At 43.2% G+C, this 23158-nt stretch overlaps 1 protein-coding gene and 1 long non-coding RNA gene across 2 annotated transcripts in view; one reads left to right on the top strand and one right to left on the bottom strand.

Moving 5' to 3' along the window:
• Positions 1-23158, bottom strand: part of coq8b (coenzyme Q8B) — a 54335-nt gene that overhangs the window by 16132 nt on the left and 15045 nt on the right. The window contains exons 2-10 of the mRNA XM_034167876.1: positions 21596-21779; positions 20573-20717; positions 19347-19549; positions 18860-18926; positions 17261-17335; positions 14095-14214; positions 13905-13990; positions 8931-9071; positions 8769-8850 (exon numbers count right to left, since the gene is read on the bottom strand). Of these exons, the coding sequence (XP_034023767.1) occupies positions 8769-8850; positions 8931-9071; positions 13905-13990; positions 14095-14214; positions 17261-17335; positions 18860-18926; positions 19347-19549; positions 20573-20717; positions 21596-21775 (1099 nt within the window). The 5' untranslated portion in view covers positions 21776-21779. The remainder of the gene's footprint in view (positions 1-8768; positions 8851-8930; positions 9072-13904; positions 13991-14094; positions 14215-17260; positions 17336-18859; positions 18927-19346; positions 19550-20572; positions 20718-21595; positions 21780-23158) is intronic.
• On the top strand, positions 987-1919 carry LOC117508210. Its single transcript, XR_004560010.1, has 3 exons — positions 987-1092; positions 1289-1298; positions 1908-1919. It is a non-coding gene; the product is annotated as an uncharacterized LOC117508210 (long non-coding RNA).

Here is a 23158-nt window from a genome sequence, read left to right as displayed (position 1 = left end):
GGTGTCGCTAACTTCACATTTCTCAAAACAGAGTCGCCAATAACCAGAGTTTGATCCTCGGCGAGTGTATCGTCGAGTGGGGAAAAACGGTTAGAGATGTGAACGGGTTGACGGTGTACACGGGGCTTCTGTTTAGGGCTATGCTTCCTCCTCACAGTCACCCAGTCAGCCTGCTTTCCCGACTGCCCGGGATCTGCCAGGGGGGAACTAGCGGCGGCTAAGCTACCTTGGTCCGCACCGACTACAGGGGCCTGGCTAGCTGTAGAATTTTCCACGGTGCGGAGCCGAGTCTCCAATTCGCCCAGCCTGGCCTCCAAAGCTACGAATAAGCTGCACTTATTACAAGTACCGTTACTGCTAAAGGAGGCCGAGGAATAACTAAACATTTCACACCCAGAGCAGAAAAGTACGGGAGAGACAGGAGAAGCCGCCATGCTAAATCGGCTAAGAGCTAGTAGCTACGCAACCTAGCGGATTCCTAAAAACACACAAAGTGAATAATGTGTAAATAATTTAGAGGTGATTCAGCAGAAGGAGTGCCTTAATTAAGGCACCAAACAGGCCATGAAGCAGCCTCAGGCAACGCACAACAACAGCGAACGCACGACAACGGTGCCAAAACAAAACAAAAATCGACCAAACACGCTGTGGAGCAGCACAGGTAACGCACGACAACAGTGCTAAAAAAAAAAAAAATAAAATAAAAACGAAAGCGTTAGCAAGCTAGTTAGCTTGCCAACGCTGATGAAAGTTAGCTGATAAAAGTGCTCCGTTGCGATGTTTCGACCGTTAGAGGTCTTCCTTAGGCGTTGGAGCACAGTAAAAAAGTAAAAAAAAGTAAAAAGGTAAAAAAGTAAAAAAGTCTTGAAAAGACTGTTAGTTCAAAGTCCAAAGCAGCAGGTAGCAGTCTCTGTGTAAACAGTCCCAACAGAGAGCCAAAATTCTGATGCAATCTCACTCCGAAGACAAAGACAATTAAGATAATGTCTTAACATGAATAAAAATATTTGACACAAGTAAAGCTGTGCCTATCATCCATTAATCGTCAACAATATCACTTTCAGTTCTCAACAACACTGATTTGGGTTTCAAGTTTTCCACCCAGTGCTAGCGTAAACATCTCTGGGCTACAATGTCATAATTTGCCCCTGCTCTGTCCGCGATCATTATGATTTTTCTGTCAGTTTGTCTTTGTTGAGTTCTTTTGTCTACTTTTTTGATCATCTGTTTATTTTGCTTTGTCACAGCTGCCGGTTTTCAGTTCATCACACTTCAACCACATGTTGAGTTTCATTCTGGTTTAGTTTAGCCTTTGATCCACTGTCTTTGATTTTTGTTCATTATTGCTTTTGTCGCAGCTTGTTGTTTTCTGTTCAATCAATCAATCCATTTTTTTATATAGCGCCAAATCACAACAAACAGTTGCCCCAAGGCGCTTTATATTGTAAGGCAAGGCCATACAATAATTATGTAAAACCCCAAAGGTCAAAACGACCCCCTGTGAGCAAGCACTTGGCTACAGTGGGAAGGAAATGAATGAATCATTCTGTTCATCACACTTCAGCCACATGTTGAGTTCCGTTCTTGTTTAGTTTTGATCCACTGTTTTTGTTTGTTTCTTGATTGCTTTTGTCACTAGTTTGATTTGTCAGGTAGTGTTCAGTTGTATTATTCATGTCAGTTCTGTTCTAGTTTTGGGCATTTAAATTTCTGGATGTCTGGATGCTTTTCTTTTCATGGTCAAGTATTAATCTTTTCTTGTAAAGAGTCCATGTATCCTTTGTCCACTAGTTCTTTCCCAGTCTTGTTACTTCTGTATTGTTAGTTTATGGTTATTAGTTATGTCCATGTTGTCTCTGCACTCCCTTGTCTACACTCCCCATCTCTGTTCACATAATCACGCCTAGTTTCACTTGTATCACTGTCTCCCTCTGATCCCTGCACTCTTTTGTCCTGCACTTCTTTGTCTCTGTTGGCCACGTCCTGTTTTGTCTGCCATCTTCTCACTGCACTCTCTTGCCTCACAGTGTCTCATCTTTGTTTGTCCACACCCTCCTCCTGCCTGCTCACCACACCTGCTCCAAATCACTTCCTAATTAAAACACTGTGTATTTAAGCCCTGCTACTTTTCATGTCTCTTGCTTGTTCGTTGATGTTCCTATCTCCGTTCCAGCTCACATACTATTGTTCTTTGTTCCAAGCCATAGCTCCTTGTTGCAGACCATGCCTGTTTTTTTCTCGACCTCGCCTTTTGTCTTGCCCTTGAATCTTTGAATGCCGTGCTCTGACCTCAGCCTGTATTTTTGACGACGCCTTTGTATTACATCTGCCTGTACCTTTGCCTCACCGACTGCCTTTTTGGTGTACCAGACCCTCTGCCAGTATTTTTGATAAAGCGTTCTATAGCCACCTGTCTGTAAGTTTGCATTGTGCCTCCTGCCTCCTGAAGTGCCCTGCAATCCTGAGAACCATGACATACATCCAATTACGTGTAATGCAAAATGACACACAAAACATTTTCACATCAATATTTGGCTTGTAAGAGCATGTTAAATGTTGACTTTTTTATATGAATATTTCATACCCGTGTAGCAGAAGAAGCCATAAAATGCATATTTTGCATGCTCGGTCAAAACGTAAATAAACATCTAGTTTGCATGAAGACAGTTTGAAGTAAAGTCATCCCAAAGACAGATTTTGATTGAGCTGTGTGAAATAACGTCTGTCATGTCAACTGACAACGAATTCACTGAGAATATTGACGACTGTCTCGTTAATAATACGATATAATAAGATGACAGACTTATTGTGGTGTAAAGATTTTCAAATGTAGTACGATGATAAAAAAAAAAAAAAAAAATCGCTGTTGTGGTCCATCTATAACCAGGCCCACGTGAATTTATTCTTGATGTCACACTTTAAATGGTCTCCTCGCTGCACAACATGATGTGCTTTGTAGTTTCAACACAACGTGGTTGATCGTACGATTAGGGTGCCCAAGTTCGGTCCTCGAGATCTACCTTCCTGACACTCTTAGATGTGCTTCTACACATCTGAATGAAAGGCTCATAAAAAAACCTGCTAACGAGGAAAGAAGGTAGATCTCAAGAGCTGAACTTGGGCACCCCTGGATTAGCAGCTCTCAATAAAAGGGATTACACATTACATTTATTTTTCATCCATCCATTTTCTTCCACTTTATCCGGAGTTGGGTCGCGGGGGCAGCAGCTCAACCAAAGCCGCCCAGACCTCCCGATCCACACACACCTCCGCCAGCTCCTCTGGGGGAACCCCAAGGCGTTCCCAAGCCAGCCGAGAGATGTAGTCCTTCCAGCGTGTCCTGGGTCTTCCCCTGGGCCTCCTCCCAATGGGACGTGCCCGGAACACCTCTCCAGCGAGGCGTCCAGGGGGCATCCGGAAGAGATGCCTGAGCCACCTCAACTGACTCCTTTCGATGTGGAGGAGCAGCGGCTCGACTCCGAGCTCCTCCAAAGTGACCGAGCTCCTCACCCTATCTGTAAGGGAGCGCCCAGCCACCCCGCGGAGGAAACTCAACTCGGCCGGTTGTACTCGCTATCTCGTTCTTTTGGTCGTGAACCAAATCTCATGACCATCGGTGAGGATCGGAACGTAGATCGATCGGTAAATCGAGAGCTTTGCCCCCCTACTCAGCTCTCTCTTCACCACGACGGTCCGATACAGCGACCGCATCACTGCAGATGCTGCACTGATCCATCTATCGATCTCACGCTCCATCCATCCCTCACTCGTGAACAAGACCCCAATATACTTAAACCCCTCCACTTGAGGCAAGGACACACCACCGACCTGAAGAGGGCAAAGCACCTTTTTCCGGTCGAGAACCATGGCCTCGGATTTGGAGGTGCTGATTTTCATCCCAGACGCTTCACACTCGGCTGCAAACCGCCCCAGTGCACGCTGAAAGTCCTGATTTGACGAAGCCAACAGAACCACATCGTCCGCAAACAGCAGAGACGAGATTCTGTGGTTCCCAAACCAGACCCCCTCTACACCCTGGCTGCGCCTAGAAATTCTGTCCATAAAAATAATGAACAGAACCGGTGACAAAGGGCAGCCCTGGCGGGGGCCAACGTGCACTGGAAACAGGTTTGACTAACTACCGGCAATGCGAACCAAGCTCCTGCTGCGGTCGTACAGGGACTGGATAGCCCTTAGCAAAGGACCCCGGACCCCGTACTCCCAGAGCACCCCCCACAGGGTGCCCCGAGGGACATGGTCGAACGCCTTCTCCAGATCCACAAAACACATGTGGACTGGTTGGGCGAACTCCCATGAACCCTCGAGCAGCCGATGGAGCGTGTAGAGCTGGTCCAGTGTGCCGCGACCAGGACGAAAATCACACTGCTCCTCCTGAATCTGAGGTTCAACCATCGGTCGAATTCTCCTCTCCAGTACTCTGGAATAGACCTTACTGGGGAGGCTGAGGAGTGTGATCCCCCTACAGTTGCAACACACCCTCCGGTCCCCGTTCTTAAACAGAGGGACCACCACCCCGGTCTGCCAATCCAGAGGCACTGTCCCCGATCGCCACGCGATGTTGCAGAGGTGTGTCAGCCAAGACAGTCCCACAACATCCAGAGACTTAAGGTACTGAGGACGGATTTCATCCACGCCAGGAGCCTTGCCACAGAGGAGCTTTCTAACCACCTCGGTGACTTCGGCCTGGGTAATGGATGAGTCTGCCTCTGAGCCCCCAGTCTCTGCTTCCTCTTCGGAAGACGTGACGATGGGACTGAGGAGATCCTCGAAGTATTCCTTCCACCGCCCGACAACATCCCCAGTCAGGGTCAACAGCTCTCCACCTGCACCGTAAACAGTGCTGGTGGAGAGCTGCTTCCGCCTCCCAAGGCGCCGGACGGTTTGCCAGAATCTCCTCGAGGCCAACCGATAGTCCTCCTCCATGGCCTCCCCGAACTCCTTTTTGCCTCTGCGACCGCACGGGCTGCAGCATGCTTGGCCTGCCGGTACCTGTCAGCTGCCTCCGGGGTCCCACCTACCAACAAAGATAAGTAGGACTCCTTCAGCTTGACGGCATCCTTTACTTCCGGCGTCCATCACCGGGTTCGGGGATTGCTGCCGCGACAGGCACCAGAGACCTTGTGACCACAGCTACGAGCGGCCGCATCAACAATGGAGGTGGAGAACATGGTCCACTCGGACTCCGTGTCTCCAACCTCCCCCGGGATCTGGGAGAAGCTCTCCCAGAGGTGGGAGTTGAAGACCTCGCTGACAGAGGGTTCCGCCAGTCGTTCCCAGCAGACCCTCACGATACGTTTGGGCCTGCAAGGTCTGACCGGCTTCCAACACTCCCAGCGGATCCAACTCACCACCAGGTGATGACCGGTCGACAGCTCTGCCCCTCTCTTCACTCGAGTGTCCGAGACACGTGGCTGAAGGTCAGATGATACGACTACAAAGTCGATCATCGACCCCTGGCTCAGGGTGTCCTGGTGCCACTTGCAGATATGGACACCCTTGTGCTTGAACATGGTGTTTGTGATAGACAAACTGTGACTAGCACAGAAGTCCAACAAGTGAACACCACTCGGGTTCAGATCGGGGAGGCCGTGCTTCCCGATTACCCCCCTCCAGGTCTCACTGTCGCTGCCCAAGTGGGCATTGAAATCCCCCAGAAGAACAATGGAGTCCCCAGTCGGAGCGCTATCTAGTACCCCTCCCAGGGACTCCAAGAAGGTCGGGTACTCTGCACTGCCGCTCGGCCCGTAGGCTGAGACAACGGTGAGAGACCTGTCCCCGACCCGAAGGCATAGGGTCGCGACCCTCTCGTTCACTGGAGTAAACTCCAACACATGGCGACTGAGCTGGGGAGCAAAAAGCAATGCGACCCCAGCTCTCCGCCTCTCCCCGTGGGCAATGCCAGAAAAATGAAGCGCCCAGCCCCTCTCCAGGAGTTGGGTCTCCCCCTCTAGCTGCCACCTTATCGTGGTGGGGGAGTTTGCATACCCGGATGATCCTAGGAGCTATGTTGTCGGGGACTTTGTGCCCCTTGTAGGGTCTCCCAAGGCAAACAGGTCCTAGGTGATGGGTCAGACTAAGGGCAGTTCAGAACCTCCATGACCAGTAAAAAAATCAAGGACCGAGACGTCGCCCGGTATGGCGGAGCCAGGGCCCCACCATGGAGCCATGCCTGGGGTTGGGGCTCGTGCGCGAGCGGCTGGTGGTCAGGCCTTAGCCCATGGGGCCCGGCCGGGCTCAGCCCGAAAAAGCAACATGGGCCCGCCCTCCTGTGGGTTCACCACCTGCAGAGGGGGCCATGGGGGTCGGGTGCAGAGAGGATTGGGTGGCGGTCGAGGGCGGGTGGCCCGGCAGCCCGGTCCGTGCTCACAGCCCCTGGCTGTTGGGACGTGGAATTTATTTTTCAGTCTTGGATTTTTGGGATGAAGATGTGAAAATGCAAGACTTCAGATCCACTATGGCTTTTCATTGGAGACATATAAAATTTATTTTTCTGGCAAATAATCCAACCTGGACTGGTCCAAAAACAAGGAAAAAAGAAAAGAAAAAAATAAATAAATTCACCACACATGGAACACAACGAAAAATGGACTTATGGGAATTTCTGGAAGACCTGCATCACTGCACGCTTGAGAAAAGCCTTGTGGCTCGACACATTGGAGAATAAATTTAGTTGGTGCATAGTATGCAGCCATTTACCCCACCCACCCAGCCAATGGAAATTTTTGCATTGACCTGCACCCAATTTTTTTGGCATGTGCCTAGTGATACACACACACACACACACACACACACACACACACACACACACACACACACACACACACACACACACACACACACACACACACACACACAGTACAAATATGTAAAATCATGCACCTAATAAATAGCTAAATGTTTCAAATCCATCCTTCAACGAATGTAAAGTTAAAGTGAGAATACAACCCCTGGCAAAAATTATGGAATCACCAGCCTCGGAGGATGTTCATTCAGTTGTCTAATTTTGTCGAAAAAAAGCACATCACAGACATGACACAAAACTAAAGTCATTTCAAATGGCAACTTTCTGGCTTTAAGAAACACTATATGAAATCAAGAAAAAAAATTGTGGCAGTCAGTAACGATTACTTTTTTAGACCAAGCAGAGGGAAAAAATATGGACTCACTCAATTCTGAGGAATAAATTATGGAATCACCCTGTAAATTTTCATCCCCAAAACTAACACCTGCATCAAATCAGATCTGCTCATTAGTCTGCATCTAAAAAGGAGTGATCACACCTTGGAGAGCTGTTGCACCAAGTGCACTGACATGAATCATGGCTCCAACACGAGAGATGTCAACTGAAACAAAGGAGAGGATTATCAAACTCTTAAAATAGGGTAAATGATCACGCAATGTTGCAAAAGATGTTGGTTGTTCACAGTCAGCTGTGTCTAAACTCTGGACCAAATACCAACAATATGGGAAGGTTGTTAAAGGCAAACATACTGGTAGACCTAGGAAGACATCAAAGCGTCAAGACAGAAAACTTAAAGCAATATGTCTCAAAAATCAAAAATGCACAACAAAACAAATGAGGAACGAATGGGAGGAAACTGGAGTCAACGTCTGTGACCGAACTGTAAGAAACCGCCTAAAGGAAATGGGATTTACATACAGGAAAGCTAAACGAAAGCCATCATTAACACCTAAACAGAAAAAAAACAAGGTTACAATGGGCTAAGGAAAAGCAATCGTGGACTGTGGATGACTGGATGAAAGTCATATTCAGTGATGAATCTCGAATCTGCATTGGGCAAGGTGATGATGCTGGAACTTTTGTTTGGTGCCGTTCCAATGAGATTTATAAAGATGACTGCCTGAAGAGAACATGTAAATTTCCACAGTCATTGATGATATGGGGCTGCATGTCAGGTAAAGGCACTGGGGAGATGGCTGTCATTACATCATCAATAAATGCACAAGTTTACGTTGCTATTTTGGACACTTTTCTTATCCCATCAATTGAAAGGATGTTTGGGGATGATGAAATCATTTTTCAAGATGATAATGCATCTTGCCATAGAGCAAAAACTGTGAAAACATTCCTTGCAAAAAGACACATAGGGTCAATGTCATGGCCTGCAAATAGTCCAGATCTTAATCCAATTGAAAATCTTTGGTGGAAGTTGAAGAAAATGGTCCATGACAAGGCTCCAATCTGCAAAGCTGATCTGGCAACAGCAATCAGAGAAAGTTGGAGCCAGATTGATGAAGAGTACTGTTTGTCACTCATTAAGTCCATGCCTCAGAGACTGCAAGCTGTTATAAAAGCCAGAGGTGGTGCAACAAAATACTAGTGATGTGCTGGAGCGTTCTTTTGTTTTTCATGATTCCATAATTTTTTCCTCAGAATTGAGTGATTCCATATTTTTTTCCTCTGCTTGATCTAAAAAAGTAACCGTTACTGCCACAATTTTTTTTCCTGATTTCTTATAGTGTTTCTTAAAGCCAGAAAGTTGCCATTTGAAATGACTTTAGTTTGTGTCATGTCTGTGATCTGCTTTTTTCTACAAAATTAAACAACTGAATGAACATCCTCTGAGGCCGGTGATTCCATAATTTTTGCCAGGGGTTGTATGTGCCAAAAAAAAAATGCATACATGCCACATGCAAAGATTTGCAGTTGATTTATTTTAACAATTCCTTTATGTCTCAACAGTTTTCCTTAAAGATGAAACAAAAAGCAGAAACACAAGAATTACCTTCTGGCAGGACCGCAGCCATTTTCAGTAATGACATCAGGTTGTTAATGTCACTGTGGATGCTCTCTGCCACACCGGGGTACTGAGATTAACAAGAGAGGAACAGCAAGTCAATGCAGCGAAACACAAAGGTTGTGATAATGTGCATGAATCCACTCGTACCTGTATTTTCATGGCAATTTCTCTGCCGTCTTTTAAGACCCCATAATGCACCTGGCCAATAGATGCTGCAGCAAATGGTTTTTCTTCAAAAGACAATAGATTATCTCGCCAGCCAGAGCCCAGTTCCTCCTCAAGAACTTTCTATACACATACACACAAGCAACAATTCACTCCCACTGCTGCTGCATTGTGGGAGATACAAGACTTTTTTATCCTTGTTCAGGTTGCTGGGCAGGAATAAACAATCTTGCAGTATACAACCCTGGCAAAAAGTATGGAATCACCGGCCTCGGAGGATGTTCATTCAGTTGTTTAATTTTGTAGAAAAAAAGCAGATCACAGACATGACACAAAACTAAAGTCATTTCAAATGGCAACTTTCTGGCTTTAAGAAACACTATAAGAAATCAAGAAAAAAAGATTGTGGCAGTCAGTAACGGTTACTTTTTTAGACCAAGCAGAGGAAAAAAATATGGAATCACTCAATTCTGAGGAAAAAATTATGGAATCACCCTGTAAATTTTCATCCCCAAAACTAACACCTGCATCATATCAGATCTGCTTGTTAGTCTGCATCTAAAAAGGAGTGAACACACCTTGGAGAGCTGTTGCACCAAGTGGACTGACATGAATCATGGCTCCAACACGAGAGATGTCAATTGAAACAAAGGAGAGGATTATCAAACTCTTAAAAGAGAGTAAAACATCATGCAATGTTGCAAAAGATGTTGGTTGTTCACAGTCAGCTGTGTCTAAACTCTGGACCAAATACAAACAACATGGGAAGGTTGTTAAAGGCAAACATACTGGTAGACCAAGGAAGACATCAAAGCGTCAAGACAGAAAACTTAAAGCAATATGTCTCAAAAATCGAAAAATGCACAACAAAACAAATGAATGAACGAATGGGAGGAAACTGGAGTCAACGTCTGTGACCGAACTGTAAGAAACCGCCTAAAGGAAATGGGATTTACATACAGAAAAGCTAAACGAAAGGCATCATTAACACCTAAACAGAAAAAAACAAGGATACAATGGGCTAAGGAAAAGCAATTGTGGACTGTGGATGACTGGATGAAAGTCATATTCAGTGATGAATCTCGAATCTGCATTGGGCAAGGTGATGATGCTGGAAGTTTTGTTTGGTGCCATTCCAATGAGATTTATAAAGATGACTGCCTGAAGAGAACATGTAAATTTCCACAGTCATTGATGATATGGGGCTGCATGTCAGGTAAAGGCAGTGGGGAGATGGCTGTCATTACATCATCAATAAATGCACAAGTTTATGTTGATATTTTGGACAATTGAAAGGATGTTTGGGGATGATGTAATCATTTTTCAAGATGATAATGCATCTTGCCATAGAGCAAAAACTGCAAAAACATTCCTTGCAAAAAGACACATAGGGTCAATGTCATGGCATAGGGTCAATGTCAATGAGCAGATCTGATCTGATGCAGGTGTTAATTTGGGGGATGAAAATTTACAGGGTGATTCCATAATTTTTTCCTCAGAATTGAGTGATTCCATATTTTTTTCCTCTGCTTGGTCTAAAAAAGTAACCGTTACTGACTGCCACAATCTTTTTTTCTTGATTTCTTATAGTGTTTCTTAAAGCCAGAAAGTTGCCATTTGAAATGACTTTAGTTTTGTGTCATGTCTGTGATCTGCTTTTTTTCTACAAAATTAAACAACTGAATGAACATCCTCTGAGGCCGGTGATTCAATGTCAATGTCAATTTTATTTATATAGCACATTTACAACAACAGCAGCTGCCCAAAGTGCTTCACAGTAAAAAGAATATCAAAAACCATACCCCCAAAACAGAGCATTAAAATTCCAAAATATACAAAAACACATAAAACCAGACACACACAGCTTAAATTGTATTAAAAGCCAAAGCATAAAAATGAGTCTTAAGAACAGATTTAAAAGACTCTAGAGATGGAGCAGCTCTGATGTGCATAGGCAAACTGTTCCAGAGTTTAGGCGCAGCCACCGAAAAAGCCCGATCACCTCGAGTTTTTAATCGAGATCTGGGCACATTTAATAACAGCTGGCTTTCTGACCTCACTGATCTGACCGGAACATAAGGAGTCAAAAGCTCAGAGAGGTATTCAGGAGCCAAACCATTTAAACACTTGAACACAAGCAACAGGATCTTAAAATCAATCCTAAATGAGACTGGGAGCCAGTGGAGCGAGGCTAACACAGGGGTGATGTGCTCTCGTTTCCTCATCCCCGTGAGCAGTCGTGCAGCAATGTTCTGAACCTGCTGCAGACGCTTTAGAGACAACTGGTCCAGTCCACAATAGAGTGAGTTACAATAATCTAAACGAGATGTTATAAGCAAATGAATAACTCGCTCAAAATCACACGCTGGGAGGTAAGCCTCCATTTTAGGAATAAGATGGTCCCACAACTGAAAAAAATTGTCACTGTAAGCAGTGTTCCCTGCAGTGGAAAACTATGCCAGGAGCCAATGAGCTTATCCAATTTTGGAGAAGTGTTACCACAAAGAGTAGGAGAGAAAGCAACAGCGGGCAACTCACTGATCTGTATATAAACACTGCATAGCTCATTGTCCCACATACTCCGTACAAACCCCTGAAGCAAAAGGGCAGCCATCTTACCACTCACAAATTATGCGGACTGAACATAGATGGCTTATTAGAACGTAATGACCGAGCAGATTCTCTTATTTCCTTCTTTTTATTCTCCAGTTAATGTAACCTTCATCCCTCCAAATCCATGTCTGCCATGATTAGCTATTTGATTTCCTTTCTTTCTTTTAGTACTTTGACATATTCTCCCCTTCTGTTCTCAATTACTCATATCTCACTGGGACAAATCATGAACAAATGTGAACAAGAATGGATGGATAACACAAGTCATGATGGATAATATAGCAATAGTATATTTTTTAATAGTCGCACTGAAAAAATAAAACACCACTTAACTAGTTACAGGAGAGTTGGTTTTCCCTGCAATGACAATATTTATTATGTACAGCTCTATGAGCTTCAGACTAATATAAGTAATAAAGCTTGTAAAAACAATGCCTAAAGCTCCAAAACTATGCACAAGTTCACCTAATAAATGTCTAAAAATAGGTCGTCCAACACAAAACTTAACATGTGGCTACACACAAGCCACTTATCATTATTATTATTATTATTATCATCTATGTCTATATGCTGGAATAAGGGCTAGAACTCTTCAAATTATTGTTCATTACTTTCCATTTCAATCATGCTCATTGGTGAAATGTTCGTCCACAGCCTCTGAACTGGCGATTTGCGCAGTTTATAGCTGCACATGAAGGCTTTTTTTTTTTTTTTTTTACAAAATCATACAGAATAAAGTTACGTGCATTTGGTTTAAGATCAATACAAAAGACCATTCAGAAGCGGCAGATACGAGTGGTAATATGGCAGCCGGTTTGCTTCAAAAATATTGGCCAATGAGTTATCCAGTGTTATATACAGGTCGGTGGAGTGTCCTTGCCTCAAGTGGAGGAGTTTAAGTATCTCGGGGTCTTGTTCACGAGTGAGGGACGGCTGGAGTGTGAGATCGATAGACGGATCGGTGCAGCATCTGCAGTGATGCGGTCGCTGTATCGGACCGTCGTGGTGAAGAGAGAGCTGAGTAGGGGGGCAGAGCTCTCGATTTACCGATCGATCTACGTTCCGATCCTCACCGATGGTCATGAGATTTGGCTCATGACCGAAAGAACGTGATCGCGAGTACAAGCGGCCGAGATGAGTTTCCTCCGCAGGGTGGCTGGGCGCTCCCTCAGAGATAGGGTGAGCAGCTTGGTCACTTGGGAGGAGCTCGGAGTCGAGCCGCTGCTCCTCCACATCAAAAGGAGTCAGTTGAGGTGGCTTGGGCATCTTTTCCGGATGCCTCCTGGACGCCTCGCTGGAGAGGTGTTCCGGGCACGTCCCACTGGGAGGAGGCCCCGGGGAAGACCTAGGACATGCTGGAGGGACTACATCTCTCGGCTGGCTTGGGAACGCCTTGGGGTTCCCCCGGAGGAGCTGGGGGAGGTGTGTGTGGATTGGGAGGTCTGGGCGGCTTTGCTTGAGCTGCTGCCCCCGCGACCCGACTCTGGATAAAGTGGAAGAAAATGGATGGATGGATATACAGATCAGTGGGACGACTGTGTTCACAGTCTCAATGGGAGAACTGTGATGTGGACATGGGATGAGAAATGGCTACCAACTGTTCATGTTACCGATGTGTATGTTTCCCACTTTACTGACTGTAGACCAGTGCCTCTCAATTATTTTCTGTTACGCCCAGGAAGAAGAAAGCATTTCGTGCCCCCATCCCACTCTCCGCCGTGACTATAAATAGTATAATTTGTCCATAAAATTGTTATAAGTACACCACTGGATAACATTGTATCCTTATTAACATTAAAGAAAACAAAAAAGAAAGAACTTTAGATCAACTTACAGCAAAGAATAACTTAACATTGTTTTTTTCTGTAACAAAAAAAAATTTGCATCACTTTCCTTGAAATAAAAAAAATGTAATCCTTAAACTATAAATATTTAAGACATGTGAAACCGTAGCATCACCAGACAGCAGAGCGATATTCAACATGTTTGGTAAACCACTGACATCATTGGTTGAGAAAGTAAAATAGAGAAGACTTTGCTTCTTTGTTTAGTTTTTTCCACTGCAGCTTATTTGATGTCAGATTAAAAATAAATTAGAAATAGACAAAGTGTCCGATATGCTTTATGCATCCATGGTTCTCAAGACCAGGCACCTATGTGGCTCTACTCTTCTCTTTTCTACTCTTCTATTTTACTCTTCCTTTTTAGATATACATGTATACTGGCATAGTTCCACCTTAGAATTGGAATATAACATATAAGATATACCTTACTGAATTTTCATGAAAATATTGTATTTTAATCATACTTCAAATGCATATTACTTATGGAACTAACGCTTACATTCATCTGCCATGTGGGCATGAAGTCTGCACTCTGACGGACTCTCTCAAAGATTTTTTGCAGATGGGGGTTGATGAAAGTGTTATCTGAAGAGAAAATATTTAGAAAGGGATCATTTGCTGCCCGTAACTAACAGTCATGAACCTATGATCAATATCAAACAGCACTATGCACTGACGTCACTGCATACCTTGTATGCTGAGCATCTGTCCGATCTTCAGTGCAGCCCCACGGACCTTACATAGTGTGCTGACTATTCTCTCAGCATTGGCCTCTGACAGGAGAGGAGAGTCTAACAGGGCTCTCATGTCTACAAAACAAACACTCAAAAGAATTACTAGAACAAGTGGAGTGCATTTATATGGCACTGTCATGGTCAAAACACAGCGATGTCTCAGATTCACACACTCACTCACACACCACTGTCAGGGTGCTGCAATGCAAGCTACTCAACTGTATACCCTGTTAGCAATTTAGAGATTAAAGAACTTTCCCAAGGGTCCTTGGTGATTTTCTGGTTTTACAGGGATTTGAACCAAGGATCCTCTGGTCACGAGCCCACCACTTTAAACCACTTGACCACCACCACACAGGATAAATAAGAGAACCTGCAATTGTATTTTCCATTATCTTAAACTGACTTCTTGTAAATATGTCAGGACCTGAAACAGCCATTTCTAAAGTGCTATATGTAAAACCTGAGGCAGTCTTAAGCCTGGGTCCCACAGAATAATGAAGGATGAATAATGAGCCACGCATGGGTGTGTCAGCGATTATTCGTAGAATGACTCACGTTTTCATCTATCATGTATCCGCTATGAAGGTGCCTCTGTGCCTCTCTGTACCCCGCATGTGCCATGTAGCAGCCCCTAGTGAGCTACGACTGACCTGTCATTAGAGCATTAATGGCTCGCATCAGCCACATTAAGCCACGTAGTGCCGTGATAGCGCCATGATAACACCATGTTGGCGCAGGTTTAGGCATGAGTTTGGTCCAAACCTCCAGCCCTCCCACACCTGGTCCCTTTAAAGTGTGGGTTTTCAATTCACAGATTCACAGCAGCATTTAAAGATGTCACATTTTTTAAATGTAGTCCAAAAATAGACACTCCAGTACAGTCCCGCGGTTGTGCTCTGTACGCCAGGCTACTGTCCACCTGTAATGCACCAGACCAGCTAGAACCGAACCACGGGTTCCTGGAAAGCCGCCTCTGTGCCCCTCGCTGGCTCTGCAGCTCGCTGCCTTTATTTCTTCTGCGGCTTTAAACACACACACTGTGATCCCACTATAAATTTTATGTTTGTCCGTTTATTTATGCAAAATCGCTCTTTTGCCCATTGTCCATTCCTGGAGAGCCGCCTCTGTGCTCCTTCTCACTGGCTTCCTTTCCATCCGTGGCTCACTGGCTTTATTTTTTCCCTGGCTTTAAACACAGTCATTTTACACCGTGATCACTTTTAACTTTGTGTTCATCCGTTTATTTCTGCAAAATCGCTCTTTTGCCCATTGTCCATTCCTGGAGAGCCGCCTCTGTGCTCCTTCTCACTGGCTTCCTTTCCATCCGTGGTTCGCTGGCTTTATTTTTTCCCTGGCTTTAAACACAGTCATTTTTACACCGTGATCACTTTTAACTTTGTGTTCGTCCGTTTATTTCTGCAAAATCGCTCTTTTGCACGCAGTGCCGTTCTGCATACAGAATGAGGTGGCCGCTTTAATTATATACACCTGTGGATCACTTTCAAAAAAACATATATTTCTTTATTTCTTCCGCAGCTTACAAGTCACCATAATACAACTTTTAACTTTGTGTTATGTCTTCAAAATCGGTCTTTTGCGCGTTTCTCCTTCTGTGTTGCCGCACAGCTCGGCGCTGCTTTTAGCGGCTTCACTGGAGTTATTTCTTCTGTGGCTTTAACACATCCACTTCACGCAGTCATCCACTTCACGCAGTCATCCACTTCACGCAGTCATCCACTTCACGCAGTCATCCAAATTTTTACTTTGTCCAATATTGACTGAAAAATCACTCTTTTGTGAGCTGGCGTTCTGCTTAAATGCTCGTTTGGATCAGTGCACAGTGTGCACACACAGCGGAGCTCATGTGATCCATTAACAAAATATTAAATCAACTATAGATATACTTCTACAGCTAGGAACTGTTTTATCAAGCTATAAAAAAACATTAAAAATAGTTACCTTAAGTTGTTCAAAATATATTCCACATGGAGCAGGAAAGAGAGGAAAAAAGCATCCAGATGAAACAGTCCTCTGTGATTCCAGAAGCGATTAGAGGTATTTTCAGCATCCAAGGTTTGGCAGAAAATGATTAATCCGCTACAAAATAATTATTTTATATACAGCGTCCAGGGCACAGAGCAGGTGGAATTGTGTGTGCAAGAGGCAGCCACTCCAAAAATAGCCTGTCAGGTCCTGCGTAGCTGCCAGGTGCAAGGATAATGGGCTTTTAGTAGTCTCGTCGTCGTAGTAACTCGTACACAAACTGCGCCACGCTGTTGTTGCTAAATTTTGAACATCTTGAAATTAGCACCACACTCAGAAAGGAGCCTCATTAACTGAAGATAATGCCTCTAAGAGCCACTCAGAGGCACAAAAATCCCACGATAGTTGAAGAAACCCACTCGTAGCAAAGAAAACATGCTGCGTGGCTCATTAGTCATCCTTCATTATTTGGTGGGACTCAGGCTTTATATCACTCAACAATCTCTGCAGGTCTCGGCCTCACTTCATCTAAATTCTGGGTCTGTTGGTGAAGCTCAGGGCTAGCTGCCGGTGATCACCTTCCCTGTCGATTTACTGTTGGCGAACTCATATCTTAGGTATCACTTATTTCTGACTGTGATTAAAATGTGATCTCACAGCGACAGGAAGTCAGTGAAGGGATGCCAAAATGGGTGTAATTTGTTCAAACTTTCTGCTTCCTGCCAAAAGTCTGGCAGCAACATTTTGAACCAATTGGAGACCCCTAATGCTGGACTGCGGTAAAACAGAAAATAGAACATTGCAGTAGTCCAATCTAGAAGAAACAAATGCATGAATCAGGGTCTCAGCATCAGCCACAGACAGGACGGGACGAATCTTCACTGAATTAACAAACTGGTCATTGATGCAGGGAAATCATTCCACAGAACAGGGGTACAATAAGAGAAAGCTCTGTGACCCGCAGTGACCCTGTTTCCTGTTTCTTCAGCTTGGTAAAAATTTCCTTCTAACATCTATCAGATGTTAGAAGGTTGGCTGATTCGACAAACCCACAAAAAGCTACTTGAAAGAAACTGAAGCTGAGCACACTGGAAGAAATGACAGGAAGGGATGGGTGTGACTACTGTATAGTTACCTCCTTTTTGTTTGCTTCCCAGTGACTGTTTAGCCACTTCTGCAATGGCACCAAGCCCCAGTCCTATAGCCAGCCCTGCACACACACAGACATGTTTTTTATACATATGTATAAATAAGATGTGAGCTTAAAAGAATGATTTTTTTTTCTTTACACATCCAAAATGTTCATAGGTAAAAACAAAATCTGCAAGTGTTGTTTGAGACATATTCTAGACCAGAGGTATTCAACTAACTCCAGAAAGGGCCGAGAGGGTGCAGGTTTTCTTTGCAATCACCCACTCCACCAGGTGATTTCACTGATTAACTGATTCCATCTGCTCAAAGCAATGTTAATAAAACCAAAGAGGTTTGGGTAAGAGCCATATAGATTTAATGTATGATGTAAAACAGCTTTCTTTTACTACCGCACAAATAACAGGTTTTCCGCCACAGATTGGAATCATTTGTTATTATTTTTAATACTACTGATCTTTAAATACTTCATGGCAAATGCATGAGATGTGCAGCGGGATGTTGTGGTAATGCCGCCACTTCCATTTAAATCAAGTCAATCAATGTTGTGTATCAGTGAAGGCTACTTAAAATACCGCCCAAATAAAAACTAATAAATGCACACTACAAAAAAAAAAAAAAACATCAAAACAATTTTAAATAGTGGGACCTAGAGAATGTCTTGGATCTCTGATTCTGAGTTCACCGCCTCACTTTGTCCAGTTAATGTCCATCCATTTATACTAGTAGCTAATTGTCCGCAAGGCAACATCATGATAACCTCATGTCCTACAACTTCCTTCAAGAAGTCCCCAGAAATGTCCATGTCCCACATCCCAGGCTCAAAGGCCCATGTAATCCCTGGTGTGTTCTTAGGTAGGTCCTGCTTATCATCACCTGAACATTTATGATTTTACAAGACTAATAAAACTTAAGTGACAAGTAATAAAATGAATAAGTTATAACATCTCTACCCAAGTTGCATTTGTCAGCAATGACATTTTGGCCATGTGTCAAGTTTCTCTGGGCATGGTTAAGAATGTAATTATAATGAAATGACACGCACATCTGAGCCTGTATTGGCGTGCAGGATCAAACAGAAAAATAGCACAAAAAATGAAGTGAAGATCCGCACAGCCGGTTAGCTCCCAAACAAGTCTTTAATGAACACCGAGGGTGACGTTTCAGGCCTAGCCCTTCATCAGACATAATTATGATTATTAGGATTATGTCTGATGAAGGGCTAGGCCCGAAACGTCACCCTCGGTGTTCATTAAAGACTTGTTTGGGAGCTAACCGGCTGTGCGGATCTTCACTTCATTTTTTGTAAGAATGTAATTATCTCAGTATTGAGGAACCCAATACCTCGAAAGGGCCCAGGGTATGCCCAAGTTTCACCAGACTCTGGCAGACAGATGGTTAATGTGGATGAACCAGTTGTCTGCCTGGGTGGGGAGGGGGTTGCCATTCAGGACCCAAGACTGTTCCGTGTTGTGGTGGACGCAGTAACGTGCCTCAGAAACATGCTGCCAGATGTGACTTAATATCTCTAGCCAAGCTGAACAATTATTCAGGTTAAAAACAGAAAAAAGATTAATATTCTTACCACCAAAATTAGCCATCCTGCTGATTCTTGTGGCAGGAACTTTCCTTTCTTTGGCTCGATCACTCAGCTGGAGGAAGACAAAAGCAATAATAAAAGCAATCATTGATTGTATTTCAATATATGTCAAATTCAATTTTTCATGTCTTTCCAACGTGTCTTGGTCAACCAAGGAAAATACATTTTGCCTGGAGGCCTATTTCACCAATAAATCAGACCATTTGGAGCATAATTTCAAAAGAACATGACTTTTATGCAAAGTGACCAAGATAACTGAAACTTTGGGGAATGATCGTACACAGACTGAAGTTTAAGTCTGTGTTTAAGCCTTTGTAGGATTTATTAAATTTTTACCTGACTCAACCTGTTTACCATTTACTACTAAAAACCAACAATCACACAGAAAAACAGAACTTTGTGTAGCTGTTATAATGTATACTGGTCTCAATTTGTGAAATTATCATGTAATTTGAGTTGAAGTTTAACTAACCTTCTGTCTGACAGGTTTGATCAGTTCCTGCTTGGCCTCCCTGGCCTTCTTGATGTCATCAGGTGTGAGTCTGGCCACCACTGTGTCGTGAACGAACCTGGTCTGGTAGTGCTGATGGGTGGTGGCGGTCATGTGGAGGAAGCGAGTGTTTTGTCCTGGCCAGCCTGACCCTGCTGGCGATGTTCCTGGTGTGTAATGCCCTCCTATGGTTTGCAAAGAAGATGTTTATCCACCCATTTTCTATACCCGCTTACTCCAATTAAGGGTCACGGGGGGATGGAGCCCATCCCAGCAGTCATAGAGCGTGAGGCGGGGTGCGCCCTGGACAGGACACCAAGACACCAGCCTATCCACATACAGACACACAAACACATTCACACCTACGGTCAATTTAAAGTTACCAATTCAGCTAATCTGCATGTCTTTGGATGTGGGAGGAAGCCAGAGTACCCAAAGAGAACCCACGTAAACTCAACAGAGAAAGGCCCCAGGTGGGAAGCGATCCCACAGCCTTCTTGCTGTGTGGCAACAGTGCTAACCACTAAACCACCGTGTTGCCCAAAGAAAAGGTTTATCAATGGCTAAACAATGAAAACAGGACTTGGACATGAGTGGATGAGAAGCAACACTTTACCACTGAAATCAAAGTGCCAACAAAACCAAAAGACTTGGCTGATATTCCATAACAGAAAAAGTAAAAATGTGTCTCAAAGTACAGAAAGAGATCTTCCTTCTTCAGCTCAAGTGTGATAATGCATCGCCGATAAAAGTCAATTTGCGACCACAAAATCCAGCATTAACGTCCGCAAATCATCAGACACAAGGGGGTTATTCCCTAATTAAACTCAAAATGCGTTTTGGGGTCAATGTGACTGAAAATTATCACAAATGTAATGAGGCAGAAATGTTTCACATTTTGTTCACTATTGTCTTGGAAAATTTGATTGAATAAATTACATTTTTGTAAGGTAACCTCTTTTTTTCATTGCCTAATCAGAACATGTAGTTTATCAAAACAATGCTATTTACTGCTTTTTATATAGGAATGAAATTATTGTTGTGCAGACTTGAGTTTAGCCTTTTGGCCCAGCCCTCCACAATATTTTCTGTTTCTCATTCGGCCCTTTGCAAAAAATAATTGTCCACCCCTGATCTACACAAAACATTGTTCTTTGCATTTTTCAGCACTAGTACATGCTACATACATATAAAGGACTTGAAAATACCTGTTGGCATGTCCGCTGTAGCTTCTGTCTGACTTTGCTCTGCACCTTCTGAGGGAAAGTCAGAACCAACTTCAAAATTTTTGGTTTCATCAAAGTCCATATCCTCCCAGCCTTCAGCATGCGGAAACTCATCCTCTTTTATTGACTGGTGCAAAAAACGTGAATATTTGGACCAATGGTATAAATAAATTATTCCAGCTTCAGAGTTAGTAATTTTTAATCTATATATGCCCCTGACTGTAAGACATCAATCAAATACTCATTATAAAAACAACAATCATCAGAAACCACAAGTTACAGCCAAATCATTAAATACTTTTTATGCCTATGAACATTAGAGGGTGATTCTTTAACTACGGCAATATTGGCCTTGTAAATATAATTTCCACCACACCATTGCCTTACAATATAAAGCGCCTTTGGGCAACTGTTTGTTGTGATTTGGCGCTATATACATGTGCTCTGATGTCACTGTTTATCTCCATAGAAACTACCCAAACAATCTTTCATACAAACTGTTTAGGGACATTACAGTGTTGTGGTGGAAATTACGGCAATAGTGTGGGACAACTACATTTTGTTTAAAAAAAATCACAACAGTTGTATGACATTGACTACCCCAATTATGTTTTGATTATTTTACTGATATTTTATTCAGAGATATTTTAAAACATTAGAAAAAACATTTCTTTACCATTCATTTTTATCATTGAAGATCAAAAGTCTGGGTGTGGGACAAGCACAAAATGGCAATATTTTGCATATAATGATGCTGAAAAAAGGTGAAAAAGTCATCATAGACTACTAGAACAAATTTCTTAACACACTTTCATTGTAAAGATAACTATAAAAGTGTGAAATTTCCCCTTTTTTTCTGTTTTTCATACAATATGATCAAAGGACATAATAAGTGCCCGTAGTCTAAGAATCACCCTACAATACAACTTGCACAGCCAGCTGACATGTATTAAATGAGTGAAAACATATATTACACAGCTTTACTGTTTGTGTGAAAATCCTCACCGCACTGCTGTCCATTTTAAATGTTCCCATCACTGTTTCAGCTGACTCCTGAGCAGCTTTGATTATTGCACAGGCAGAGGAGTTGCAGGCCAGTAATCGGAGTTGTTCCCCCTGGGTGGTGAACATGGCAGACCCCACTTTTTCTGCTCCCCGCAGGACCTGGAGCACCTCAGACAGCATGACTCTACAAAGAAAAACACACATATTAAATTAAAGGAGTCAGATTTCTTCACCAAGCCCATACAAGTCATTGGGTGTCTTAAGGCCCGGTCACAAAGCAATCGCTGAACAAAGGAAAAAAAGTCCCAAAGTCACAAATCATCGAGAAAAAGTGGACTAATGAGCCGGCACTTTTCCCATCACCGAAAAGCCTGCGAGTCCAGAGCGCATAAGGGTGATTCTTTAACTACGGGCACTATTGGCCTTGTAAATGTAATTTCCACCACACCATTTCCTTACAATATAAAGCGCCTTGGGGCAACTGTTTGTTGTGATTTGGCACTATATACATGTGCTCTGATGTCACTGTTTATCTCCATAGAAACTACCCAAACAATCTTTCATACAAACTGTTTAAAGGGACATTACAGTGTTGTGGTGGAAATTACGGCAATAGTGTGGGACAACTACATTTTGTTTAAAAAAAATCACAACAGTTGTATGACATTGAATACCCCAATTATGTTTTGATTATTTTACTGATATTTTATTCAGAGATATTTTAAAACATTAGAAAAAATGTTTTTTTACCATTCATTTTTATCATTGAAGATCAAAAGTCTGGGTGTGGGACAAGCACAAAACGGCAATATTTGCATATAATGATACTGAAAAAAGGTGAAAAAGTCATCATAGACTATTAGACCAAATTTCTTAACACACTTTAATTGTAAAGATAACTATAAAAGTGTGAAATTTCCCCTTTTTTCTGTTTTTCATACAATATGATCAAAGGACATAATAAGTGCCCGTAGTCTAAGAATCACCCATAAAAGAACAAAACAAAACCGAAACTAACAAAAGAAAAAACTAAGTGAACGGCGACCCTGATGCTTTAAACAAAATATTCATGATGATGTGACTTGACAGTGATTATCAGACCGAGCGCCAGCCTGTGATCATTTCTGCAGCCAACGTGCACTCCCCACAGCACCTGCAGGTGCGAGAGTTGTCTTGACAACAGGTCTGTCTTCACAAAAACAACATGTGCACACATGCACATTCGCACAGCCGTCTATGGCACACAGCCTCTCCAGCCACAGACGGCTGTGCGAACGTGCGTAAATAGTTACAGCTGTTGATCAAACATTCTTGTCACTATTGTTTCTGTATGACAACGCTGCTTTTCGTCCCACACATGGACAAGTCACATTCATCTCGTCGGATCTTTAGTTACTGATCCATTCAGATATCATCAATGTTTGTGCAAGATGTCGGACTTCGGAGGTTGGACGAAGTTGGACAACAATCAAACAGAATGCTGACAGTACGAAAATAATGCAAACGATGAGGAACCATCAAGACAGAAAGCAAAACGGATTACAGACAAATTAAGGTTGTCAT

The sequence above is a fragment of the Thalassophryne amazonica genome, chromosome 4 (genome assembly GCF_902500255.1).
Source record: "Thalassophryne amazonica chromosome 4, fThaAma1.1, whole genome shotgun sequence".
NCBI classification, from domain to species: domain Eukaryota; kingdom Metazoa; phylum Chordata; class Actinopteri; order Batrachoidiformes; family Batrachoididae; genus Thalassophryne; species Thalassophryne amazonica.
This window is presented reverse-complemented; position numbering and strand designations above follow the sequence as displayed.